General features: G+C 43.3%; 1 protein-coding gene across 4 annotated transcripts in view; it reads right to left on the bottom strand.

The window, feature by feature from the left end:
* The window catches only part of DLC1 (DLC1 Rho GTPase activating protein), a 390,319-nt gene that overhangs the window by 73,605 nt on the left and 291,253 nt on the right, over positions 1-25,461 (bottom strand). Inside the window, exon 1 of one of the 4 annotated variants that reach the window (XM_058193747.1) lies at positions 3,600-3,843. The exons of the other annotated variants lie outside the window; for them this stretch is intronic. Within the exon in view, the coding sequence (XP_058049730.1) occupies positions 3,600-3,675 (76 nt within the window). The 5' untranslated portion in view covers positions 3,676-3,843. Of the gene's footprint in view, positions 1-3,599; positions 3,844-25,461 lie in introns of those variants that run through there. 4 annotated transcript variants of the gene reach the window in all.

The raw sequence follows: 25,461 nt of genomic DNA, 5'->3' as shown, positions 1-25,461 counted from the left end.
ATCCTGGGCACCTACATTTAAATGTCTCAAGAAAGTACAGTTGGAAAACCCAGGACATGCAACAAGCAAAACCGCAGATTAGATGGAACAATGATCCATTTCACCTAAAAGCAGCCTTGAAAATATCTTTCTGGATCGAACCCAGAATCTATCTAGTCTTAACACTTTGCATCCAGATGCCAGGAAAAGTTCAAGAACATTACCTACGTGCAAAAAGACCTCTTTGCAGTAACTTCACAAACAGTATTCAAAACTTGTGATAACAGAGGAAATCCGAAGCAGCATTTCATTTACTTTTCCTCTAAGCCTCTCTTTTTGCATATTTCAGAGTCCTGGAAGGCTGCTGAAAACTTTTAATGACTGGACCACTAAATATTTGTAGTATAACCATTAAAAACTGGTATTGTACTTTCATGTTGTTTTGAGATGGGGAAAATGCAAAAAGCCACTGAAAGCCTGAAAATAAATCTGATACTGTTAAGGACGGTCCCCTCCTCACAGGAGCATACTTCAAAAACTGTTTTCACATCATATATCCTAACTTTGTTTCACTGTCCTGTCTACTGCCATCCTCCTTCGCTTAAATGTTAAGAATGGGCTGGACTCTTAAAAAAGAGTCTTATTAGGGGCAAACGACCTCAAGGATATTTATTTGTTGCTTTCTGCGTATAACCATTATGAAAATAACGGAACAAATAACTTAAAAGATTTTTTGTTAGAATAGAATAGAATAGAATAGAATAGAATAGAATAGAATAGAATAGAATAGAATTTTATTGGCCAAGTGTAATTGGACACACAAGGAATTTGTCTTGGTGCATATGCTCTCAGTGTACATAAAAGAAAAGATACGTTCATCATACGTTATAACCTGGTGGTCACCCTTCTAAGTGCTAATGAGGCTTGATAGTGCCTTACTTTCAAATACAGACAAAGTGCGGCAAAGTGCTGCCACCTACTGAAAAGTAAATCTATTGGACAATTAAGTAGCTCTTCAATCTCTTGAGCTAGCTAGACCAAACTTATGCTGAGTTAAGACTTTTCCAACTTGGTGCAATGCACCAACAGCCATGTCCTCTCACTAAATGAGAATTCTGGAAACTGTAATCGCAAGACATCTAACACAAAACCAGGTTAAGAAATACTAGTTAACCAGTGCACTAGGATGATATTCATAACTAAGTCATCAGTTTGGACAAGCTTCTAGTCAAATAAAAATGCATAGAATTTTGCTTCTGCTTTGAAAAACCCCATAATCTCTTGCTCATTTTTAAAAGCAAAATTATCAGAATAACTTCCAACTTTAAACTCATCTCCAAATGCTTTATTTTGTCATTCGGGGTTTACTATTTCAAAAGGGAGACCAGGAGAGAGAGAGAGAGAACAAAATGTGAGAGTTAATGTAAATATATCATCTCCAATTTACTGCTATTAGGGATGATCTTCATTAGCTCAATGGAATCATTTTGCTTACAATGATGCCACAAGTATGTAATTGACATGTTTTTGTGATAATAAAAAGCAGAAATGAAGGTGGTACTGAAACACTGGAGAACAAAAAGAATTTGTTTTCTGTTTGTGCTGGAAATACAAGGCATTGTTTACTACTGGCAGGGGGTGTTACTCCTTGAAAGAGATCAAAGGCTCCTAAAATGACATCAGGAGCTTGGGCACCAGAGGGGGGGGGCTCTGGCTCCTAGAAGCCACCAGACTAATTACTGGAAAACTTCAAAAGGGAACTGTAAGCTTTCCGTTCTTTGGCACTTAACACCCACCCACCCAAATTTAACCCTTTCTCCTTTTAAATATCTACCCACTATCCTTTCCAGTTGCTTGAGACTTGATGAATGGCACGTTGGAAAGTATTGTGGCTGGAAACTGGGGAGAAAAAAAAAACCCTACTAATTTAAAACACATTTCAAGGAGAAGCGGCCACATGGTTTCAACCAAGCAAGGATTCCTTCCTTTTTCCTGTTTCTTTAAGCAGCCTTAGGCTGCTAATGTTAAATATAGAAGGGAAGTTTTTTCCTCCTTATGCTCAGATTGCTGGACTACAAGGCCTGTAATTCCCAGCCGGTATGACTGATGGCTATAGAAATGCTTGAAATTATACATCTGGTTGATGTATACTAGATTGAGTGGATTGACTGTCTTCTATCTATCTATCTATCTATCTATCTATCTATCTATCTATCTATCTATCTATCTATCTATCTATCTCATTAAATAAATCAGGAGTTGGAGGAAAGAAAGTATGTTAAATAACAGTATGCATCTCAGCCTTAATTACTACTACTACTACTATTATTACCCTTATTTTCTCACTTGGCTCATTGAACACTCTTTAATTCTTTTTTTTATTGAGTTTTATTGGATTTTAACAATTAAACAATTTTCATTCAATTCTTGTGCATGACTGTGACCATTTTACATATCATCCCATTAGTGTTCTCCTATAGTCTATATAATATTACTAAATTATATTACTAATTCTAATTAGAATTACTAGTTCTACTATCTGTTATTTCCCCTATTTTCCTGTTTTTGACCCAATTATACCATTTGCACAATGTTGGCGAAGCTCAAATACACCCTCTGAAGAGTTAATAATTAGAAAAATATTGGATTGCGCCCGTGATGGACAAAAATGACACTTGAACTGAAAAGGACAGATGGATTCGGATTTTTATGTAACATGGGAGAAACGGGAACACTTTTTAATTCTATCCTAGCGGTGACCTTTGCAAGAAAGGCCAGAACTCAACAAAACCATTCAGAATGCTCAAAAAGCACAGCAGTGAACAAAATCCTGCAGAATATTAAAAATATTCACAGGCGGGCCTTCCACGTTTGCATGAGATAAAATGGGACAGCTAATAAAGAGCAACAGCTCAACGAAGCCCCAAGGAACGACAGGGCAACGTTGCATTAGTGAGGGGAAAAAAGCAAACCGCAAAATAGGTTTACAACCGAGAAGCCAGAGGAGGTTTAAGCGGGAGCAGACGTGGGGTGTGTGTGCGCGTGTGAAATAAACCAGACCCGTCGAGAAATGCAGATCGAGGGAAGCCTTTGCAAAGCCGCTTGCCTACGTGCGGAAGGGAAGGTCGCCCTTTCGACTCTGCAACTCTCCGGAGAAACCCACGCTTCAGACTCGCGTGCGCAAAAATGAAGAGGGATCCCTCCTTCGCAAGAGCTTCTCCATTCGAGAGATCCCCGTGCAAAAAGGATCCCCGGGCGCCAGGGGAAAAAAAACAAAACACCAACCCATGGAGGATCCTAAATGCAGCCGAGTTGTCACTCATTACAGGACAAGTTTCCTCTCGCCAACAACTCCCTTAATAATTGAACCTCGCCGTCTCCGCTCTGCATGGTTGCACCAGCTTGGTTCAACTACCATGGTTCGGGATCGTGCCCCCCCTTTTTTTCCTCCCCCTCCGAGCATGTGCAGAGTGCCAAAACAAAAAACAAAAAAAACCCAACAGCGAAGTTTCTCTCCACCACCCCCACTCGCCTCCCAGCATCCTTATCCCCAACTTGTCTTCCAAAAGAGGCAAGGCGGCTGGGAGAAGCCACTTCAAACCCGAGCCCCGCCGCCTTACGTGTGAGGATCATGATCCGCCGCCGCTTGGCTGCCCACGCCCGGGAGAAGAAGGTCGCCGTCGGCGCCAGCTGCATGCAAAGAGCGGGCTCCGTCCGTCCCCCCAGGATCTCGCTTCCCTCCGCCGGCTCCGCGGGGCAGCGCCTTCTCAGCTCATCTTTCCTCTCGCTCCCGCGCGCGATTCACTCGACGGCCGCCGAGCGTGCGAAACCCTTCAGGCGCCAAGCAGGCAAAGGCGGCGCCGGGCCGGCAAAAGCCCATCGCCCCACCTCCTTTCGCTCCAGCTTTCCTTCCCGTCAAGGAAGCGGCGCGGCGGCCGCCTCCGGGCCCATCCCGCCGCCCACCCAACCAACCCACCCACCCACCCTCCGCAGGGGGCTCCGCCGAGGAAAGACGGCGGGGCGCCTCTCGTGCGGTGGGGTCGGCCTCGGAAACCGCCGTCGCTGCGGCCCGTTCCCTCTACGGACCAGAGTGGGAGACGCGGCAGCTGCGCTCCCAATGTTTCATAACAACAGTGACTAGACTTGGAAGGGGCCTTGGAGGTCATCTAACCTCCAGCAGGGGGTTGGACTAGATGACCTACCAAGGTCCCATCTAACTCTTGTTATTCTGTTATATACAATAAACACCCCTTGGCGAGACCCTCTGGCTCTCCTTGCACATTCAAAGGAATTCCCACCGATCCGGAAAGTCGCCTTCTTTCCAATATAGCTACTCCTTGTATATAATAGAATTTATTGGCCAAGTGTGATTGGACACACAAGGAATTTGTCTTGGTGCATATGCTCTCAGTGTACATAAAAGAAAAGATACGTTCATCAAGGTACAACATTTACAACACAATTGATGGTCAATATATCAATATAAATCATAAGGATTGCCAGCAACAAGTCATAGTCATACAGTCATAAATGGAAAGTGAATACTGAATAATAGAATATTGGAACAGTTGGAAAGGGCCAGTGGTGGGATTCAAATAATTTAACAACCGGTTCTCTGTCCTAATGATTTCTTAACATAACATAATAACATAACTAGACATAACTAGACTTGGAAGGGGCCTTGGAGGTCATCTAACCTCCAGCAGGGGGTTGGACTAGATGACCTACAAGGTCCCATCCAACTCTGTTATTATGTTATATACAATAAACACCAGTGGCCCACCCCACAAACCCCCGCGTGGGCTCCACTGAGGAGATCCAGGCAGAAAGACGGTGGGGCGCCTTGGCTTCGGAAACCGCCCTCACTGTGGCCCGTTCCCTCCACGGAAGAGGAGGACCAGGGTGGGAGATGCGGCAGCTGCGCGCCCAATGTTTCATAACAACAGTGACTAGACTTGGAAGGGGCCTTGGAGGTCATCTAACCTCCAGCAGGGGGTTGGACTAGATGACCTACCAAGGTCCCATCCAACTCTTGTTATTCTGTTATATACAATAAACACCCCTTGGCGAGACCCTCTGGCTCTCCTTGCACATTCAAAGGAATTCCCACCGATCAGGAAAGTTGCCTTCTTTCCAATATAGCTACTCCTTGTATATAATAGAATATTGGAACAGTTGGAAAGGGCCAGTGGTGGGATTCAAATAATTTAACAACCGGTTCTCTGCCCTAATGATTTCTTAACATAATAACATAACTAGATATAACTAGACTTGGAAGGGGCCTTGGAGGTCATCTAACCTCCAGCAGGGGGTTGGACTAGATGACCTACAAGGTCCCATCCAACTCTGTTATTATGTTATATACAATAAACACCAGTGGCCCACCCCACAAACCCCCGCGTGGGCTCCACAGAGGAGATCCAGGCAGAAAGACGGTGGGGCGCCTTGGCCTCGGAAACCGCCCTCGCTGTGGCCCGTTCCCTCCACGGAAGAGGAGGACCAGGGTGGGAGACGCGGCAGCTGCGCTCCCAATGTTTCATAACAACAGTGACTAGACTTGGAAGGGGCCTTGGAGGCCATCTAACCTCCAGCAGGGGGTTGGACTAGATGACCTACCAAGGTCCCATCCAACTCTTGTTATTCTGTTATATACAATAAACACCCCTTGGCGAGACCCTCTGGCTCTCCTTGCACATTCAAAGGAATTCCCACCTACCCCGGAAAGTCGCCTTCTTTCCAATATAGCTACTCCTTGTATATAATAGAATTTATTGGCCAAGTGTGATTGGACACACAAGGAATTTGTCTTGGTGCATATGCTCTCAGTGTACATAAAAGAAAAGATACGTTCATCAAGGTACAACATTTACAACACAATTGATGGTCAATATATCAATATAAATCATAAGGATTGCCAGCAACAAGTCATAGTCATACAGTCATAAATGGAAAGTGAATACTGAATAATAGAATATTGGAACAGTTGGAAAGGGCCAGTGGTGGGATTCAAATAATTTAACAACCGGTTCTCTGTCCTAATGATTTCTTAACATAACATAATAACATAACTAGACATAACTAGACTTGGAAGGGGCCTTGGAGGTCATCTAACCTCCAGCAGGGGGTTGGACTAGATGACCTACAAGGTCCCATCCAACTCTGTTATTATGTTATATACAATAAACACCAGTGGCCCACCCCACAAACCCCCGCGTGGGCTCCACTGAGGAGATCCAGGCAGAAAGACGGTGGGGCGCCTTGGCTTCGGAAACCGCCCTCACTGTGGCCCGTTCCCTCCACGGAAGAGGAGGACCAGGGTGGGAGATGCGGCAGCTGCGCGCCCAATGTTTCATAACAACAGTGACTAGACTTGGAAGGGGCCTTGGAGGTCATCTAACCTCCAGCAGGGGGTTGGACTAGATGACCTACCAAGGTCCCATCCAACTCTTGTTATTCTGTTATATACAATAAACACCCCTTGGCGAGACCCTCTGGCTCTCCTTGCACATTCAAAGGAATTCCCACCGATCAGGAAAGTTGCCTTCTTTCCAATATAGCTACTCCTTGTATATAATAGAATATTGGAACAGTTGGAAAGGGCCAGTGGTGGGATTCAAATAATTTAACAACCGGTTCTCTGCCCTAATGATTTCTTAACATAACTAGATATAACTAGACTTGGAAGGGGCCTTGGAGGTCATCTAACCTCCAGCAGGGGGTTGGACTAGATGACCTACAAGGTCCCATCCAACTCTGTTATTATGTTATATACAATAAACACCAGTGGCCCACCCCACAAACCCCCGCGTGGGCTCCACAGAGGAGATCCAGGCAGAAAGACGGTGGGGCGCCTTGGCCTCGGAAACCGCCCTCGCTGTGGCCCGTTCCCTCCACGGAAGAGGAGGACCAGGGTGGGAGACGCGGCAGCTGCGCTCCCAATGTTTCATAACAACAGTGACTAGACTTGGAAGGGGCCTTGGAGGCCATCTAACCTCCAGCAGGGGGTTGGACTAGATGACCTACCAAGGTCCCATCCAACTCTTGTTATTCTGTTATATACAATAAACACCCCTTGGCGAGACCCTCTGGCTCTCCTTGCACATTCAAAGGAATTCCCACCTACCCCGGAAAGTCGCCTTCTTTCCAATATAGCTACTCCTTGAATATAATAGAATATTGGAACAGTTGGAAAGGGCCAGTGGTGGGATTCAAATAATTTAACAACCGGTTCTCTGCCCTAATGATTTCTTAACATAACATAATAACAGATTTGGAAGGAACCTTGGAGGTCTTCTAGTCCAACCCCCTGCCCAGGCAGGAAACTCTATACCATTTCAGAAAAATGGCTATCCAACATTTTCTTAAAAATTTCCAGTGTTGGAGCATTCACAACTTCTGCAGGCAAGTTGTTCCACTTACTGATTGTTCTAACTGTCAGGAAATTTCTCCTTAGTTCTAAGTTGCTTCTCTCCTTGATTAGTTTCTACCCATTGCTTTTTGTCCTGCCCTCAGGTGCTTTGGAGAATTTCTGACTCCCTCTTCTTTGTGGCAACCCCTGAGATATTGGAGCACTGCTATCATGTCTCCCCCAATCCTTCTTTTCATTAAACTAGACATACCGAGTTCCTGCAACCGTTCATATGTTTTAGCCTCCAGTCCCGTAATCATTTTTGTTGCTCTTCTCTGCACTCTTTCTAGAGTCTCAACATCTTTTTTACATCGTGGCGACCAAAACTGAATGCAATATTCCAAGTGTGGCCTTACCAAGGCATTATAAAGTGGCACTAACACTTCACGTGATCTTGATTCTGTCCCTCTGTTTATGCAGCCCAGAACTGTGTTGGCTTTTTTAGCAGCTGCTGCACACTGCTGGCTCATATCTAAATGGTTGTCCACTAGGACTCCAAGATCCCTCTCACAGGTACTACTATTGAGTCCCTTGGGAGATAGGGCGGTATATAAATACGATTAAATAAATAAATAAATAAATAATAAATATTGAGCAAGGTACAGTACCTGTGCATTTTGGTTTTTTTTTTTGCCTAAATGAATGCTTACCTTACTTTTTTCACTGTTGAATTTCATTTTGTTAGTTAGCGCCCAATGTTCAAGTCTTCTTCCAACAATCAGTTCACCAAACTGCTCAGAAAGTTAACAACTGGCTCTCCCGAAGTTGTGCGAACTGGCTGAATCCCATCGCTGGAAAGGACCTTGTAGGCCATCTAGTCCAACCCCCTGCTCAAGCAGGAGACCCTACACCATTTCTGACAGATGGCAGCCCAATCTCTTCTTGAAAACCTCCCGTGATGAAGCTCCCACAACTTCTGAAGGCAACTTCTGTTCCACGGGTTGATTGTCCTCATTGTCAGAAAAATTCTCCTTATTTCTACACCCAATCTCTCCTTTGATTAGTTTCCATCCATTATTCCTTGTCTGGGCCTTCAGGTGCTTTGGAAAATAGGCTGAACCCCCACTTCCTTTCTCTGGCAGCCCCTCGACTTACAACAGTTCTTTGAGTGACTGTTGTAAGTCGAGGGCTGTTGTAAGTCGAAGTGACAACAGCGCTGGGGAAAGTGACTCATGACCATTTTTCACACTTAGGACCCTCGCGGCATCCCCATAGTCGCGTGATTTGCGTTTGGATTCTTGACAACTGACTCATATTTATGACGGTTGCAGTGTCCCAGAGTCATGTGATCCCCTTTTACGACCTTCTGACGAGCAAAGTCAAGGGGAAAACCAGGTCCGCTTAACAACCGTGTTACTAATTTAACAACTGAAGTGATTCGCTTAACAACGTGGTGAGAAAAGTCGTAAAATGGGGCAAAACTCACTTAACATATTTCTCACCTAGCAACATACACTTTGGGCTCAATTGTGGTTGTAAGTTGAGGACTACCTCTACTGGAACCTGACAGCTTTCGGCGGTGGGAGCAGCACCCATCCTCCCTGTTGGCCTGACTACAGATAGTCCTCAACAACCATTCCTTCCGTGACTGTTTGAAGTTAAAATGGCACTGAGAAAAATGACTTTTAACTGGTTTTCACACAAACCGCAACTGCATATTCCCATGGTCATGTGATCCAAATTTGGACACCGGGCAACTGGCATGTACTTATGACAGTTGTACTATCCAGGGGTTATGTAATCACCATTTGTAACCTTCCCAGCCGGCTTCCAAGAAGCAAAGTCAATGGAGGAAGGCAGATTCACTTAATGACCGTATGATTCACTTAATAGCTGTAGAGATTTTACTTCACTGTGGCCCATAAAGTTGTAAAATTTAACACGTGTGGACTTCAACAGTCACTTAACAACTGCCTTGCTTAGCAACAACAGTGTTGAGCTGAGTTGTGGTCATAAGCTAAGGACTATTTGTATTTTTTACATGGGATTAGTCGTCGTTTTCTAGGTGAGGTCCCGAAAACCATTTTCTCCAGCCACATCTGAAGGTACTGGTCCAGGAGTGGGTTTTACATATTGTTGCCACTTCGCTCATGCATGCGCCTTCCGCGCATATACCTGGCCTCAAAAACATGACTAAATTGGACAGCATTACATCCGGGTGAGTGGATGGTCGCCGCTACCAGTTCGCCCGAACCGATCAGATCCGAACTGACTGAATACCACCTCTGTACTGGCCGCAACAACTGAATTTGTTGGAGTGATAATTAAATGGGAAAGGTTTTCTAGTTTGCAAGTCCCAAAGCAACCATAGCCGACTATGTTTTGATTTCTTACGTCTTGTGTACTTGCTCCTTACCCCTAATTTATGATTTATTGGGTTATGCAAACTCAGAATTACTGGGATAGTTGTGTTCACCTTTGCATAGAGACAAGGCTACAGTTCAGTGTTGTCAACACTATAGACTCTTTTTTATCCTGCACCACCCATATTAATTCGCACAGTGACTCATGAACGACAGTGCACACCTGGTGCAGGCTACCTCCAATGTTTCTTCTGTTTCATTAGCACCTTTGAAGGGCAAAACGTAACGTGTGGACTTTAGCCACTCGTAACGTGTGGACTTCAACTCCCAGAATTCCAAGCTGGCTGGGGAATTCTGGGAGTTGGTCCATACATTTTCGTTGTATGGTCTACACAGGTCACTTGCAATGCATATTACAAGTTGGCAAGTTGAGAAACACTGCAAAAGGAGTTCCAGGTGATGGAGAAGACCTCCTTCCCTACGGCTTAGATCAGCGGTCACCAACTGGTGGTCTGCGAGAAAAGGTTGGTGGTCTGCAGATAAATAATTTGCATTTTTTATATTGCACTAAATCAGGGGTCCTCAAACTATGGCCGGATACATGCAATGAACATTTGTGTTGTTGCAGAGAGTCTCCCCCTTCGGGGTGTTTTTGTGTGGATTGGAGGGGGACAGAAATTGCAACTTAGGGTCTGCTTCAGCCTCTTGGTGTGGGGCTTTGGGCGAAGGCTGGAGGGAAGCGCCGCTGATGGCAAAGAGCTGGAGGGCCTTATTCCAGTGGGACTGCATCATGGCCTGGAACTGGCTGACCATCTCAGCCTGCTGAGCCTCCAGGCGCCGGTACCTGACCTTGCACTCTGGCAGGTTTTCCCTCTGTTTGGAAAGTCTATGCGTGCATAAGAGCACAAGCGTGCCTACCGTTCCTGTCCTATTGTTTCCTTTCGTTATATCCAATTAATATAGTCATTACATACTCATACTTATATATATGCTTATATATTGTATAGTTATTACATGCTTATGCTTATATATACTGTGTGACAAAATAAATAAATAAAATAAAGTAGGTGCTTCTGCTGAGCCTCCTTCAAGGTCAGATCCAATTTGAACTGAGCCAGCTGTTTTGCCAACTCTTTCTCATGGTGGCTATGTAGCTCCAACAACTGCTTCCTGTTGGGGCCCTAAGGAGCCCAGGCGGGCAGGCAAGGAGTGGCTGGGAGGGGAGGGGCAAGTAGAGGCTGGCGAGGTGCCCCTCAACGTGAGTGACATCAAGTTGGCCATGCCCACCCAGTCACATGCCCACCTAGCCACACCCACCCAGCCGGTCATTAGGAAGATCATGTTAGTAGTCCACGAGATTTAAAATTATGAATTTAGTGGTCCCTGAAGTCTGAAAGGTTGGGGACCCCTGGTTTAGATATTGGTCTTAAAATTTTTTTATTTTCTGTAATTCAGAATAATGGCTGAACCATGCAAAGAGGAAGTTGAACCGATGAGTGTGTTTATTCCTCCACACACCCTGTCTCTTGTGACCCATTATTCTGAGTCACAGAAAGTAGAAAAGCTTAATATCTAAGCAGTAGGGATAGAGATCTTCTTCATTAGCCTGAACCCTTTGTAGTGTTTATCAACCTTAGGAAATTTAACATGCGTGGACTTCAACTCCACTCCTCCACACATCCCATCTCCTGAGGGATCAAATTTATATCTCATAAAGGACCATGATGTCATGATATTTCAAGCTTTGGTTGTTGAGAACAAGGCCTGCCAAATGAATGCTTGTTCTGTGCCCAGGCGTCACTATTTGATTTATAATGTATGTTTTCTCTGTTCACAATTTTCTCTTCAGTGCCATCCTGCTAAAAGGTAGCAATGCACATCAACGGGCAGTTTTGATTGGATTGTCGCAGTGGCCATTTTACTTTTTATGACCACACCCTGCATACATCTCTGCTTCTTGGTATCAGCGGGGGTGGGGGTGGGGGGGAGAGGGAGGGAGGGAGAGAAAGAGAGAAGGAGAGAGGGAGAAGGGGAGGGAGATGGAGAAAGAGAGGGAGGGAGAGAGAGAGAGAGAGGGAGAAGGAGACGGAGAAGGAGAAAGAAAGAGAGGGAGGGAGGGAGAGAGAGAGGGAGAAGGAGATGGAGATGGAGAAAGAGAAAGGGAGGGAGAGAGAGAGAGAGAGGGAGAAGGAGATGGAGAAGGAGAAGGAGAAAGAGAAAGAGAAAGAGAGGGAGGGAGGGAGAGAGAGAGATGTAAACCTCAACTTACAACCACAATTGAGGCCAAAAATCATGTTACCAAGTGAGGCATTTGTTAAGTAAATTTTGTCTCATTTTACAACTTTTCTTGCCACCGTTGTTAAGTGAATCAGTTCAGTGGTTAAATTAACAACACTGTTGTTTTAAGTGAATCTGGCTTTCCTAGGGACTTTCCTTATCAGGATTTCCCAAAAGTTGATCACATGACCGTGGGACATTGCAACCGTCATAAACATGAGTAAGTTGGGAAGCATCCACATGTAAATATGTGTGTGTGTGTATATATATATATATATATATATCTGAAGATGACGAATGAGACTTCGTCGAAACGTCGCCAAGACACTTCCAATTTTACGCGGGAGAAAACCCGAATAACCAAAGACCTACATACAAACACCCGCGAAAACCTCAGAAAACATATATATGGGGTTTTTTTTGGGGGGGGGGGTTGTGCTCTGGTTGGCTGGGGGTGTGTCCCCACCCAAACAGGACACACCCCCAGCCAAGCTCCCACCCAATCAGTTCAAACCCCCACTAGCAGTTAAAAAGGAAGAAACAGCTGCAATCACACATTGCTCCCAGAAGCACGAAGCTGAAGCCTGAAGATGACGAATGAGACTTCGTATATATATATGTATATATATATATAATATATATATACATATATATATGTATATATGTATGTATATATGTATATATGTATATATATATATATATATATATATACACACACACACACACACACACACACACACATATAAATATGTATATACAATTATATAATTATATAAAATCCAAAAGAATACAGCTGTCTATGAACACATTTTCCTCCCACTTCTGGAATAGAATTCAGGGAGGATCTACTAGGCAGCTTAAAATTTCATACAGATCTCTGTGAGTCACATAAAAGTACTTTGGGACCAGTTGAAGCTGACTGGTGCTCTTCATTTGCCCTAGCTTAATGCCACTGGCATCTATAACAGCGGAATAGATGTATCTTTCCCTTGAAACTAAACCTACTTGTCCTCAATTTAAGTTTAAAAACTTCACGATCAAACCCAAAACCTAAATGTATGTGATAAAACAAACACATCAGGAATCAAAACACAAACATAATCATGGTTCAACTACATTGTCGTCCCTTAATAATAGAAAAAGACCCCAAAAGTATTTTACATGAAATAGTTTATATTGGTTACACAGGAGCAAGTGATGTTAAAAATCCACACCTTAATTTTTGCAGCATGTCTCACTTAAGATTTTTGTTTTTGGAAAGGTATGTTGTACTCACAGGCCCACCTGCTTTTTTAGACTTGTGTCTAAGGCAATCATTCCTGTGCTTCGGAAGTGTATGAAGCATTGATGCTACTTTCCCAAATGCTGTTCTGATTCATACTAGGGCTTCTGCACTGAAGATCTGGGAGGTGGAGGGTGGGGGGGTGTTAGATCTGATTCACTACGAAAACGTTTGTTTTTGGTTGTTTAACTGAATACTTTTAGCATAACTCAGCTTTCAGGGATTTGGTAGTGCTAATCTGACATGTAAAGACCAATAAGGCATGCCACCCTGCGCAAGTGAAGCAAACTTTATTCCTTCTGACATGCCTTCTTACTTAGATGGATTGCGACCTATTTGTTTTAAATAGAGGAAATTGCAGCTTCGTTCTCACCTTAATTCTTCAATGGCTGACTCTGCAGCATTAGTCACAGGATCACTATATTCTTAAAATTGATTTCCCTAATACTGCGTAGTCAGTGGTGGGATTCAAGTAATTTAACAACCGGTTCTCTGCCCTAATGATTTCTTTCAACAACCAGTTTGCCAAACTGCTCAGAAAGTTAACAACCGGTTCTCCCGAAGTGGTGCGAACTGGCTGAATCCCACCACTGTGCGTAGTGTTAGCAATGAGAGAGCACCGCTTGGCGTAATTCATAGTTGGCTCAGGATTTTCAATCTTCCTCCGAAATTTTTGCTTTATTCTCAACAGGGCTGTCTTGCTCATTGTGCTGACATATATATCAGTGATGGTGGGGGGGGGGTGCAAGGTGTGTGTGTCACACATGTGTGTGCTCACACCATAATTATATGCGCCCTGCCCCCATGCATGGGTGTGCGCTCCCCCCCGCTTTTGGCACACAATGGCACAGTGGGCCCAGTAGGCCCTTTTTTTGCTCTCTCCAGGCTCCAGAGCCTCTCTAGGAGCTTGGGGAGAGCAAAAAAAAAATGGGCCTTCTGGTCCCACCAGAAGTTGGCAAGTGGGCTGTTTCCAGCCTCCAGAGGGCCTCCAGGGGGGTGGGGAAGGCTGCTTTCGCCCTCCCCAGACTCCTAGAGAGGCTCTGGAACCTGGGGACAGCAAAACCTGGGCCTTCCCTACCCCACCCCAGGCCCTCTGGAGGCAGGAAACAGCCTGTTTCCCTACTTCTGGTGGGCCCAGAAGGCCCGAAAATCAGCTGGCTCGCGTCCCCACCAATATGGTTTCACGTGCCACCTGTGGCACGCGTGTCATAGGTTCGCCATCACGGATATATATACTGAGGGTGCCATTCAGGGGTGAAATCTACTTACCTTCCATACCAATTCGGAAGTGCACGCGCCCCGCGCGCGTGCTCGCAACCCTCTGCGCATGCGCAAAGGGTACAAAACACATTACTTCCCGGTTAAAACCAGGAAGTAACGACAGCCGGGCCAGTGGGCAGAGCCTCACACCGCGATTGCTACCAGTTTTCTGAACCACCGACCAAGATTGCTACCGGATTGACCGATCCGGTCTGAACCGGGAGCATTTCACCCCTGATGCTATTATATGAACAATACATGATTTTACTGCCCTCTAGTAATTATAGTTTAAGGCCTTAACACAGAAGGTGGTAAATCAAGATGGTATCCTTTGTTTTGTGATCTATTGCCTAAGACACATATTAATCACTCATGCGCTCGTTACCTCTCGCTTGGATTACTGTAATGCTCTCTACATGGGGCTCCCCTTGAAGTGCACTCGGAGGCTTCAGTTAGTCCAGAATGCAGCTGCGCGGGTGATAGAGGGAGCTACACGTAGCTCCCATGTAACACCACTCCTGCGCAGACTGCACTGGCTGCCTGTGGCCTTCCGAGTGCACTTTAAGGTGTTGGTTATGACCTTTAAAGCGCTCCATGGCTTAGGACCTGGGTACTTACGGGACCGCCTGCTGCTACCACACGCCTCCCACCGACCCGTACGCTCCCACAGAGAGGGACTTCTCAGGGTGCCGTCTGCCAAACAATGCTGGCTGGCGGCCCCCAGGGGAAGGGCCTTCTCTGTGGGGGCGCCCACACTCTGGAATGAGCTTCCCCCGGGTCTACGTCAAATACCTGACCTTCGGACATTTCGTCGCGAACTGAAAACACATCTCTTTATCCGCGCGGGGCTGGCTTAAATTGGGTTTAATGTGAAATTTTATCAATTTTTAAACGGGGTTTTTAGTTTACGGAAATTTTTAATTTCAGGCTAATTTAAATAAGTTTTTAAATGGTATTTTAATCTGTATATTGTATTGTTTTTATCTTGCCTGTACACCGCCCTGAGTCCTTCGGGAGAAGGGCGGTATAAAAATCAAATAAATAAATAAATAAATAAATAAAATAAAAAGTGAAAACTTTTTAATATGGATATTAGATCTGGGCTACAAAAATCTGCATATCTAGTAAAAGGTAAAGGTTCCCCCACACATGCGTGCTAGTTTTTTCTGGCTCTAGGAGTGGTGCCAGAACTGTCAGAAGACGTCTCCGTGGTCATGTGGCTAAACATCATGTGACTAAACGCAAAGCAGTGGTGGGATTCAAATTTTTTTACTACCGGTTCTGTGGCTGTGGCTTGATGGGCCTGGCATGGCATGGCATGGCATGGCTTGGTGGGTGTGGCTTGGTGGGCGTGGCAGGGGAAGGATACTGTAAAATCTCCAGAAGATAGATGGAGTCTGGGTCAGTCAGAGGTGGTATTTACCGGTTCTCCAAACTACTCAAAATTTCCGCTACCGGTTCTCCAGAACAGGTCAGAACCTGCTGAATACCACCCCTGAGGCAAAGCCACTTAACAACCATGCTGCTAACTTAACAACTGCAGTGATTCCCTTCACAACTGTGGCAAGAAAAGTCGTAAAATCGGGCAAAGTTCACTTAACAAATTTCTCACTTAGCAACATAAATTTGGACTCAATTGTGGTCATATGTTGAGGACTATCTGTACTATCCTGATTGATACAGCCTTGCTCTGTAAGTGATGAGAGAGATGCTTCTTAAGATACATGCTACGTTTTTCGTATTTATGCATTATGGCTTGATTTGAAAAAGGCATTATTGTGCAATCTGAATAAGCCATTTTCTGACAAAAATGCAGACCTTACTCCATCTGTGCTGGCAGGTTACATTATCGTTCCTGGAAACCCTTGGAAGTAACATAACATAATAACAGAGTTGGAAGGGACCTTGGAGGTCTTCTAATCCAACCCCCTGCCCAGGCAGGAAAACCTACATCATTTCAGACAAATGGCTATCCAATTTTCTTAACAATTTCCAGTGGTGGAGCATTTACAACTTCTGCAGGCAAGTTGTTCCATTGATTAATTGTTCTGTCAGGAAATTTCTCCTTAGTTCTAAATTGCTTCTCTCCTTGATTAGTTTCCACTCATTGCTTCTTGTTCTACCCTCAGGTGCTTTGGAGAATAGTTTGACTCCCTCTTCTTTGTGGCAGCCCCTGAGATATTGGAACACTGCTATCATGTCTCCCCTAGTCCTTCTTTTCATTAAACTAGACATACCGAGTTCCTGCAACCGTTCTTCATATGTTTTAGCCTCCAGTCCCCTAATCAACTTTGTTGCTCTTCTCTGCACTCTTTCTAGAGTCTCAACATCTTTTTTACATCGTGGCGACCAAAACTGAATGTAGTATTCCAAGTGTGGCCTCACCAAGGCATTATAAAGTGGCACTAACACTTCACATGATCTTGATTCTATCCCTCTGTTTATGCAGCCCAGAACTGTGTTGGCTTCCCAGATCATTAGTTTGCTTTAATAGATAACAAGAGAATGAAACCCAAAGTTTATCTTTTCATGGATTATTGTGTCTGCCAATTATCTTTGTCATGTTTTTAGTGGTTTAGCTATATTTGCCTATTGTTGACAATTATTCAGAATAGTTGAGGTTTAGGATTTAGCTGACCGACGGGAGAAAAACGTTCCTAGGGGTCTACGTAATACCCTATCATAATAGTTGGTGTGCTGTCTTAATTTGTAAGGGGAGATGTTGGGTACTTGAGCTGCCAGCATTATATTTCAGCAGAAAGGCAAGGGTTTGGGGTTTTTTTGAGTCAATGTATCCTGGTGACGAGGGACGCGGTGGCTCAGTGCTAAGATGCTGAGCTTGTCGATCAAAAGGTCGACAGTTCAGTGGCTCGAATCCCTAGTGCTGTGTAATGGGGTGAGCTCCCGTTACTTGCCCCAGCTTCTGCTAACCTAGCAGTTCGAAAGCATGTACAAAATGCAAGTAGAAAAATAGGGACCACCTTTAGTGGGAAGGTAACAGCATTCCATACGCCTTTGGCGTTTAGTCATGCCGGCCACATGACCACGGAGACTTCTTCGGATAGTGCTGGCTCTTCAGCTTTGAAATGGAGATGAATACCGCCCCCTAGAGTCGGGAACGACTAGCACCTATGTGCGAGGGGAACCTTTACCTTTACCTATCCTGGTGACTGCCATTTCAGAAGTTTTCTTAGGAAAATTTTCAGAAGTGGTTTATCATTGCCTGCTTTCTAGGGCTGAGACAGAGTGACTGGCTCAAGATCACCCAATTGCCTTTATGTGGGATTCAGTGTCTTCTGATTTCCAGCCTGATGTATTTAGACCAGGGGTCTCCAATCTTGGTCCCTTTAAGACTTGTGGACTTCAACTCCCAGAGTCCCTCAGCAAAGCTGGCTGAGGAACTCTGGGAGTTGAAGTCCACAAGTCTTAAAGGGACCAAGATTGGAGACCCCTGCTTTAGACTATGCCAAAGTGGCTCACAAGGAGGCAAGTTACAGTTGTTAACTATATCAACTGAGACCAAATAAACCTCTCTTTTAGGGGTTCATCTTAGGAGAGGTTCATGCAGGGGTGAAATGCTACCGGTTTGCACTGGTTTGTGTGAACCGGTAGTGATAAAAGCTACTAGTTCGGGTGAACCGGTAGTTAAAAAAAAGCTACCAGTTCATCCAAACTGGTATTTCCGATTATCAGCTGTGCCGCGCGATTTATATTCTAAATTTAAATCTAAATCACACAGCACAACTCACTCATTCAGCTCACTAAATGAATGAAGTCCAGGACTACCTGTATTTTAAAGTGTATTGATTGTTTATTTTAGGGTGTGTTTTTTTGCGTGGGAAATAAACCTGCTGCATATATACAACTGAATCTTAAGTTTTTTATGATTAAGTTGTGTGTTGTCCATCTCAGCAATGTTATAATTCTTTATTAAGAAGTAATTTCTCTTTCTTAATTGTTCTCAATAATTTGGTTTGATAATAAAAAGTAGGTACGGAAGATAAGTAGAAAAACTTTACACAGAAGCAAGTAGTAGTTTTTGCTTCAAAAATATAGCACTTGTAGTGGTGATTATTTGTGTCACATTATTTCCACATTATCTTTGTTCTTGGGGACATCTAGCCTGACTTGGGCACAGCTCTGGCACAACCCCAGCAAATCTCAAAGTCACAAAAACTTCCATTTCAGATTACAAAAAAAAAACCAACCCCAAACCAAAACAAAAAAACACAACCCTTTCGAGAAGTTGTCTCTTTAGACTGAGAATGTTTTAAAGACCAAAACAGCAATAGCAGCAATGTTGCCTTTGTTCTGAGTGTGAACGATGCTATGAATCGAGACACTATTTCTTTTGTATTCAGGGATTTTAATATTATTAAGTGGCCTGCCCCGTGGAAAATAGTTAACGATCATGTACTGATTTGTAGGTCATGCCTATTGACAAAAGGGCGATCCCTTCAAAGGGCCGTAGCAGTGTGTTTAATGGAGTCACAAAAGTTCACGAAGGATGGCAGAGTATTTACGAAAGTGCCCTATAGGCACGTTAATTCCCTCTGAGGTACATTGTATTTTCGGTAGCCCTTGCAGGATGGAAAATTGATAATAAGGACTGCATTGTATCCTCCTTTCCCTTTAAGGCCCAAGTGCCCCCCCACTTTCCTCCCCATTGCTAAATGCATGCTTCTAATCATTGCATCTTTTAAACACCGGCTTCAGAGGGGTAGCAGTTGGTAGCAGACCTTATGATTCCCTATCATTAATGTGGAGTTGTGAAAGATATTAGTCCATTTCCACAAATATAGTATAAACATCTTCCAAGCATAAAGTGGGTTTGATGAGGTCTCATGAGACTTCGGGCTGTGTTTTTTTGGTTTGGTTAGGCTGTGTCTTTGCCGATGACACGCTGCATACTCAGAATTTCTCTTTCTTAATTGTTCTCAATAATTGTTCTCAATAACTCCTTTGATAATACAAATGTAGGTGTGGAAGATAAGTAGAGAAAGTTTATACAGAAGCAAGTAGTTGGTTTTGCTTCAAAAATATGATGTGGCAGTGATGATCATTATTTGCACCACATCATATTTTTCTTCCAGAAGCTCAAAGCATTTCTTTTTTGTTCCATTGATTGATTGATTGATTGATTTTGTCAATCATATATAAGATAACAGGTAAAAGTATAAACATAATTTGGATATATGAAACAAATAAGTAAAAAGGAATATTAGGACAGGGACGGTAGGCACGCAGGTGCACTTATGCATGCCCCTTACAGACCTCTTAGGAATGGGGTGAAGTCCAGCAGGGGGTTTCCCTCCATCTGATCCTTCTCTTCTTCTCTTCTATGTTCCTTCATCTCTTCTATGATCCCTTCCCACCATCTGATCCTTCTCTTCATCTCTTCTGTGTTCCTTTATCTCTTCTATGATCCCTTCCCACCATCTGATCCTTCTCTTCATCTCTTCTGTGTTCCTTCATCTCTTCTATGACGCTTCACCTCTTCTATCTTCCCTTCCCACCATCTGATCCTCATAGCAATTGTAAAAACTTAATAAGACCACAGATGGAATACTACTGTGTCCAGTTTTAATCACTACATTACAAAAAGATGTTGAAACTTTGGAAACTTTGGAAAAAATGCAAAAGAAGAGCAACTAAGACGATTAAAGGCCTGGAGACTAAAACGTAACAACAGAACGGTTGTAGGATTTGGGTATGGTTAGTCAAGAGAAAAGAAGAACTAGGGAGGATATGATAGCAGTATTCCAGTATTTGAGGGGCTGCCACAAAGAAGAAGGGGGGGGTGTCAACTTATTTTGCAGAGCACCAGGGTGCAGGACAAGAAACAGTGGAGGGAAACTAATCAAGGAGAGAAGCAGCCTGGAATTAAGGAGAAACTTCCTAACAGTGAGGACAATTAACCAGTGGAACAGAAGTTGCCTTCAGAAGTTGTAGGGACTTAATCACTGGAGGTTTTTAGAATAGAATAGAATAGAATAGAATTTTATTGGCCAAGTGTGATTGGACACACAAGGAATTTGTCTTGGTGCATATGCTCTCAGTGTACATAAAAGAAAAGATACGTTCATCAAGGTACAACATTTACAACACAATTGATGATCAATATATCAATATAAATCATAAGGATTGCCAGCAACAAGTTATAGTCATACAGTCATAAGTGGAAAGAGATTGGTGATGGGAACTATGAGACGATTAATAGTAGTGCAGATTCAGTAAATAGTCTGACAGTGTTGAGGGAATTATTTGTTTAGCAGAGTGATGGCCTTCGGGAAAAAACTGTTCTTGTGTCTAGTTGTTCTGGTGTGCAGTGCTCTATAGCGTCGTTTTGAGGGTAGGAGTTGAAACAGTTTATGTCCAGGATGCGAGGGATCTGCAAATATTTTCACGGCCCTCTTCTTGATTCGTGCAGTATACAGGTCCTCAATGGAAGGCAAGTTGGTAGCAATTATTTTTTCTGCAGTTCTAATTATCCTCTGAAGTCTGTGTTTTTCTTGTTGGGTTGCAGAACCGAACCAGACAGTTATAGAGGTGCAAATGACAGACTCAATAATTCCTCTGTAGAATTGGATCAGCAGCTCCTTGGGCAGTTTGAGCTTACTGAGTTGGCGCAGAAAGAACATTCTTTGTTGTCCTTTTTTAATGATGTTTTTGATGTTAGCTGTCCATTTGAGATCTTGCGATATGATAGAACCCAGAAATTTGAAGGTTTCTACTGTTGATACTATGTTGTCAAGTATTGTGAGAGGTGGAAGTATGGAAGGGTTTTTCCTAAAGTCTACCACCATTTCTACGGTTTTGAGTGTGTTCAGTTTTAAAAAGAGACTGGACAGCCACCTATCTGAAATGCTATAGGGTCTCCTGCTTGAGCAGGGGGTTGGACTAGAAGACCTCCAAGATCCCTTCCAGCTCTATTCTTATTGGACTGGGGATAATCCAAGGGATAATTGTGACTGTGTGATGGTGACAGTTTGAAAATTGGCTGATCTCCATCATCATTTAAACTTGACTCGCCCCGATTTTAATCTTAACTAATATGAGAGATTGAAATTCAGAAGGCAAAGAGGAACCAGAGTGAAAAAGATACATCAGGTAGGATATATCAAGGCCGTTCTAATCACGTGAAAAACGTGAAAGGACATTCAATTAAAAAAAGTTCTTGGAAGATTGGCTTTATATAACTAACTGCAGCAAAGTCATATGCACAAAGATGCACAAAGACTACAGAAACACAAATAATTTAACAGATTAACAGAGTTGGAAGGGACCTAATTGGTTATTTAGTCCAACCTCCCGCTCAAGCAGAAGACCCTATACCATTTCTGACAAATGGCAGTCCAATCTTTTCTTGAAAGTCTCAAATGATGAAGCTCCCACAACTTCGGAAGGCAACTTCTGTTCCACTGGTTGATTGTTCTCACTTTCAGAAAGTTCCCCCTCATTTCTAGGTTGAATCTCTCCTTGGTCAGTTTCCATCCATTATTCCTTGTCTGCCCTTCAGGTGCTCTGGAAAACAGCTTGGCCCCCTCCTCTTTGTGGCAGCCCCTCAAGTATTGGAACAGTTCTCTTCACTAGACTAGCCATGCCCAGTTCATGTAATCGTTCTTCATATGTTTTATTCTCCGGTCCCCTAATCATCCTGGTTGCTCTTCTCTGCACTTTTTCAAGTTTCTCAACATCTTTTTTATAGTGTGGTGACCAAAACTGGATGAAATACTCTGGGTGTGGTCTTATTAGGGCTTTATAGAGTGGTATTAGTACCTCACTTGACCTTGATTGTATCCCTCTGTTAATGCAATTTAGGATTGAGTTAGATTTTTAAGCTGCCATTGCACATTTTTGACTCATATTTAGCTGATTGTCCACTAAGACTCCAAGATCCCTCTCACAGTCACTGCTATTAAGCCTGGTTTCCCCCAGTTTATATGTGTGCATTTGGTTTTTCTTACCTAAGTGTAAGACTTTACTTTTCTCTACATTGAATTTCATTTTGTTAGATAGGGCCCAGTATTTAAGTCTGTCAAGATTTATTTTTATTTTATTTATTTATTTTGTCACAACATTATATATAAACACATATAATGAAAGAAAACAATAGGACAGGAACGGTAGGCACTTTTGTGCACTTATGCATGCCCCTTATAGTCCTCTTAGGAATGGGGTGAGGTCAATGGTAGAGAGTTTTTGGTTAAAGATTTTGGGAGTTTGAGAAGAGACCACAGAGTCAGGTAGTACATTCCAAGCATTAACAACTCTGTTACAGAAGTCATATTTTCTGCAATCAAGATTGAAGCGGTTAACATTAAGTTTGAATCTATTGTTTGCTCTTGTATTATTGCGATTGAAGCTGAAGTAGTCTTTAACAGGAAGGACATTGCAATAGATGATTCTATGAATTAAACACATTAATTCTATGAATTAAACACATGAATTAAACACAAACACCTGTCGGAGGCGGCGGAGTTCTAAGTTTTCTAATCCCAGGATTTCAAGTCTGGAGGTATAAGGTATTTTGTTGTTTACAGAGGAGTGGAGGACTCTTGTAAAATATTTCTGGACTTGTTCAATTGTATTAATGTCAGAGATGTGGTATGGGTTCATCAGGATCCATCTGGATCCTGAGCCTATCTTCTAGGATGTTAGCTATTCCTGCCAGCTTAGTATCATCTGCAAATTTGGTGAGTTCCCCTTCTATTCCCTCATCTAAGTCGTTTATAAAGACATTGAAGAGTATTGGGCCTAAAATGGAACTTTGTGGCACCCCACTGCTTACTTCCCTCCATGTAGATGTAGTTCCATTAAGGACTACTCGTTGAGTACTGTTTGTCAGCCAGTTGTGAATCCATCTGGTGGTGAAGCTATCTATCCCACTTTTTTCTAGCTTATGAAGAAATAGGTTGTGGTCTACTTGGTTGAATGCCTTGCTGAAGTCCAAGTATATTATGTCCACAGTATTTCGCTGGTCTACTAATTTAGTCACTATGTTGAAGAATGAGATAAGGTTGGTTTGGCATGATCTGTTTTTAACAAACCCGTGCTGACTGCTAGTTATTATTTTACTCATTTCTAGGTGTTGGCAGATCTGGGTTTTTATTATCTTTTCCAGTATCTTCCTGGGTATTCATGTTAGGCTGATTGGTCTGTAGTTTCCTGGGTCTGTTTTTGGAGAAATGAATTTGTGAAGATGACTGAGTTTGCAAAAATGGCTATATTGAGGAGAGAACTACCATTATTTTTAAATCATTGTGGAAAATGAATGAATTCTTCCTTATCAATATTGTACTCTGTACATTGTAAAACACCAGAGCGACTATTTTTCATTTAAATGTAACCAAGATAGGAAGTTAATCCATCTCTTTCAAGGTGTCTTGAAGAGAATCAGTACTTAGATAAATAAGTTTTTCAATGAGAATGAAATTTGCCTGCAGAAAATTAGCAGGTAGCAATTTTGCTCCTTGTAAGAGAACAGTCTTGATCTGAAAAATGCCACATAAGATACAGTCAATCTTCTTCAAGGTGCCAATTTTCACCATTCTTATGATAGTCGTGTTACTAAATCACAGTTGATTCAGGGAGCAAGTCATAACTTCTCCCAATTTTTCCTTTGGGTCTTTTCTTCCATTTCCTTTATTGAGTGTGACAAATAGACAAGAAATTAGATAGAGAGGAATAGCTTTACTTCTCAATATATGGCCAATTTCCAGGCAACCTTAGAAAAGGTTTTGGCATAGTTAATCCATTATGAAAAAGAAATATTGAAGCCTTTCATACATGAACTCTGTAATAATACTAATTAAAGCTTATAGCGAAAAACAGACACAATCGATAAAAAAGCTACAAGTAGCACAAAGAGCCACAGAAAGATACATGCTTGGCATCACAAGGCTAGGTAGAAAGACCTGCACATGGATTAGAAAACAAACGAAAATGTACAATACCATCAAGAGTAAAAGAATTGATATGGAAATGGGCTGGTCCCATAACAAGAGCAGCTGATGGCAAATGGACAAAGGCAGTTACGGAATGGATCCTACTTGATAAAAAGCATCCACAAAAGATGATGGATTGATTGACACCAGCAAGTATTGCGGGCTCAACTGGCAAAGGAAAGCTCAAGACCGTATTGGTTGGAAACATGCGGAAGAGGCAGGGGTGGGCTGCCGGGGGTTTGCAGGGGTTCGGGAGAACCTCTAGCTAAGATTCTACGCAGTTCAGACAAACCCCAAATCCCACTCTTGGCTGGCCCCGCCCTGCCCACTCCTCCCCTCCCAGGAGTCCCGGTGCGGCCTGTTTTGGATGCAGGTAAGTGCAGGGCACGTGCAGAGGCTTGGGGAGGGTGAAAAACAGGCCTTCTGAAAGTTCAGGAACTTCCAGAGGGCCTCCAGAGCCTGGGGAGGCCGTGTTTGCCCTCCTGGAGGCTTGAGGAAAGCCTCCGGAGCCCGGGGAAGGCAAAAACTCTCCCTGCACCGTGGTTCAGGAGGCCGACTAGGCCGCGCCATGGCCATGCACACCCAGCAACCGGGCAGAGAACCCCTTGCTGAAATTTTTGAAGCCCACCCCTGGGAAGAGGCTTCATTCCTCAGTGGATAAAACAATGGCTAGAATGATGATGATGATGATGATGATGGTGATGAATCCATTATGATAAAGGAATACAGAAGCATTTTTTTTTAATTCGCATTTATACCCCGCCCTTCTCCGAAGACTCAGGGCGGCTTACACTATGTTAGCAATAGTCTTCATCCTATTTGTATATTTATATACAAAGTCAATTTATTGCCCCCAACAATCTGGGTACTCATTTTACCTACCTTATAAAGGATGGAAGGCTGAGTCAACCTTGGGCCTGGTGGGACTAGAACCTGCAGTAATTGCAGGCAGCTGTGTTAATAACAGACTGCATTAATCTGTTGAGCCACAAGAGGCCCATTCAT

The sequence above is a fragment of the Ahaetulla prasina genome, chromosome 8, assembly GCF_028640845.1.
Source record: "Ahaetulla prasina isolate Xishuangbanna chromosome 8, ASM2864084v1, whole genome shotgun sequence".
Classification (NCBI taxonomy): Eukaryota; Metazoa; Chordata; class Lepidosauria; order Squamata; family Colubridae; genus Ahaetulla; species Ahaetulla prasina.
Note: the sequence above shows the minus strand (reverse complement) of the source record. Positions and strands in the feature narration are given on the sequence as shown.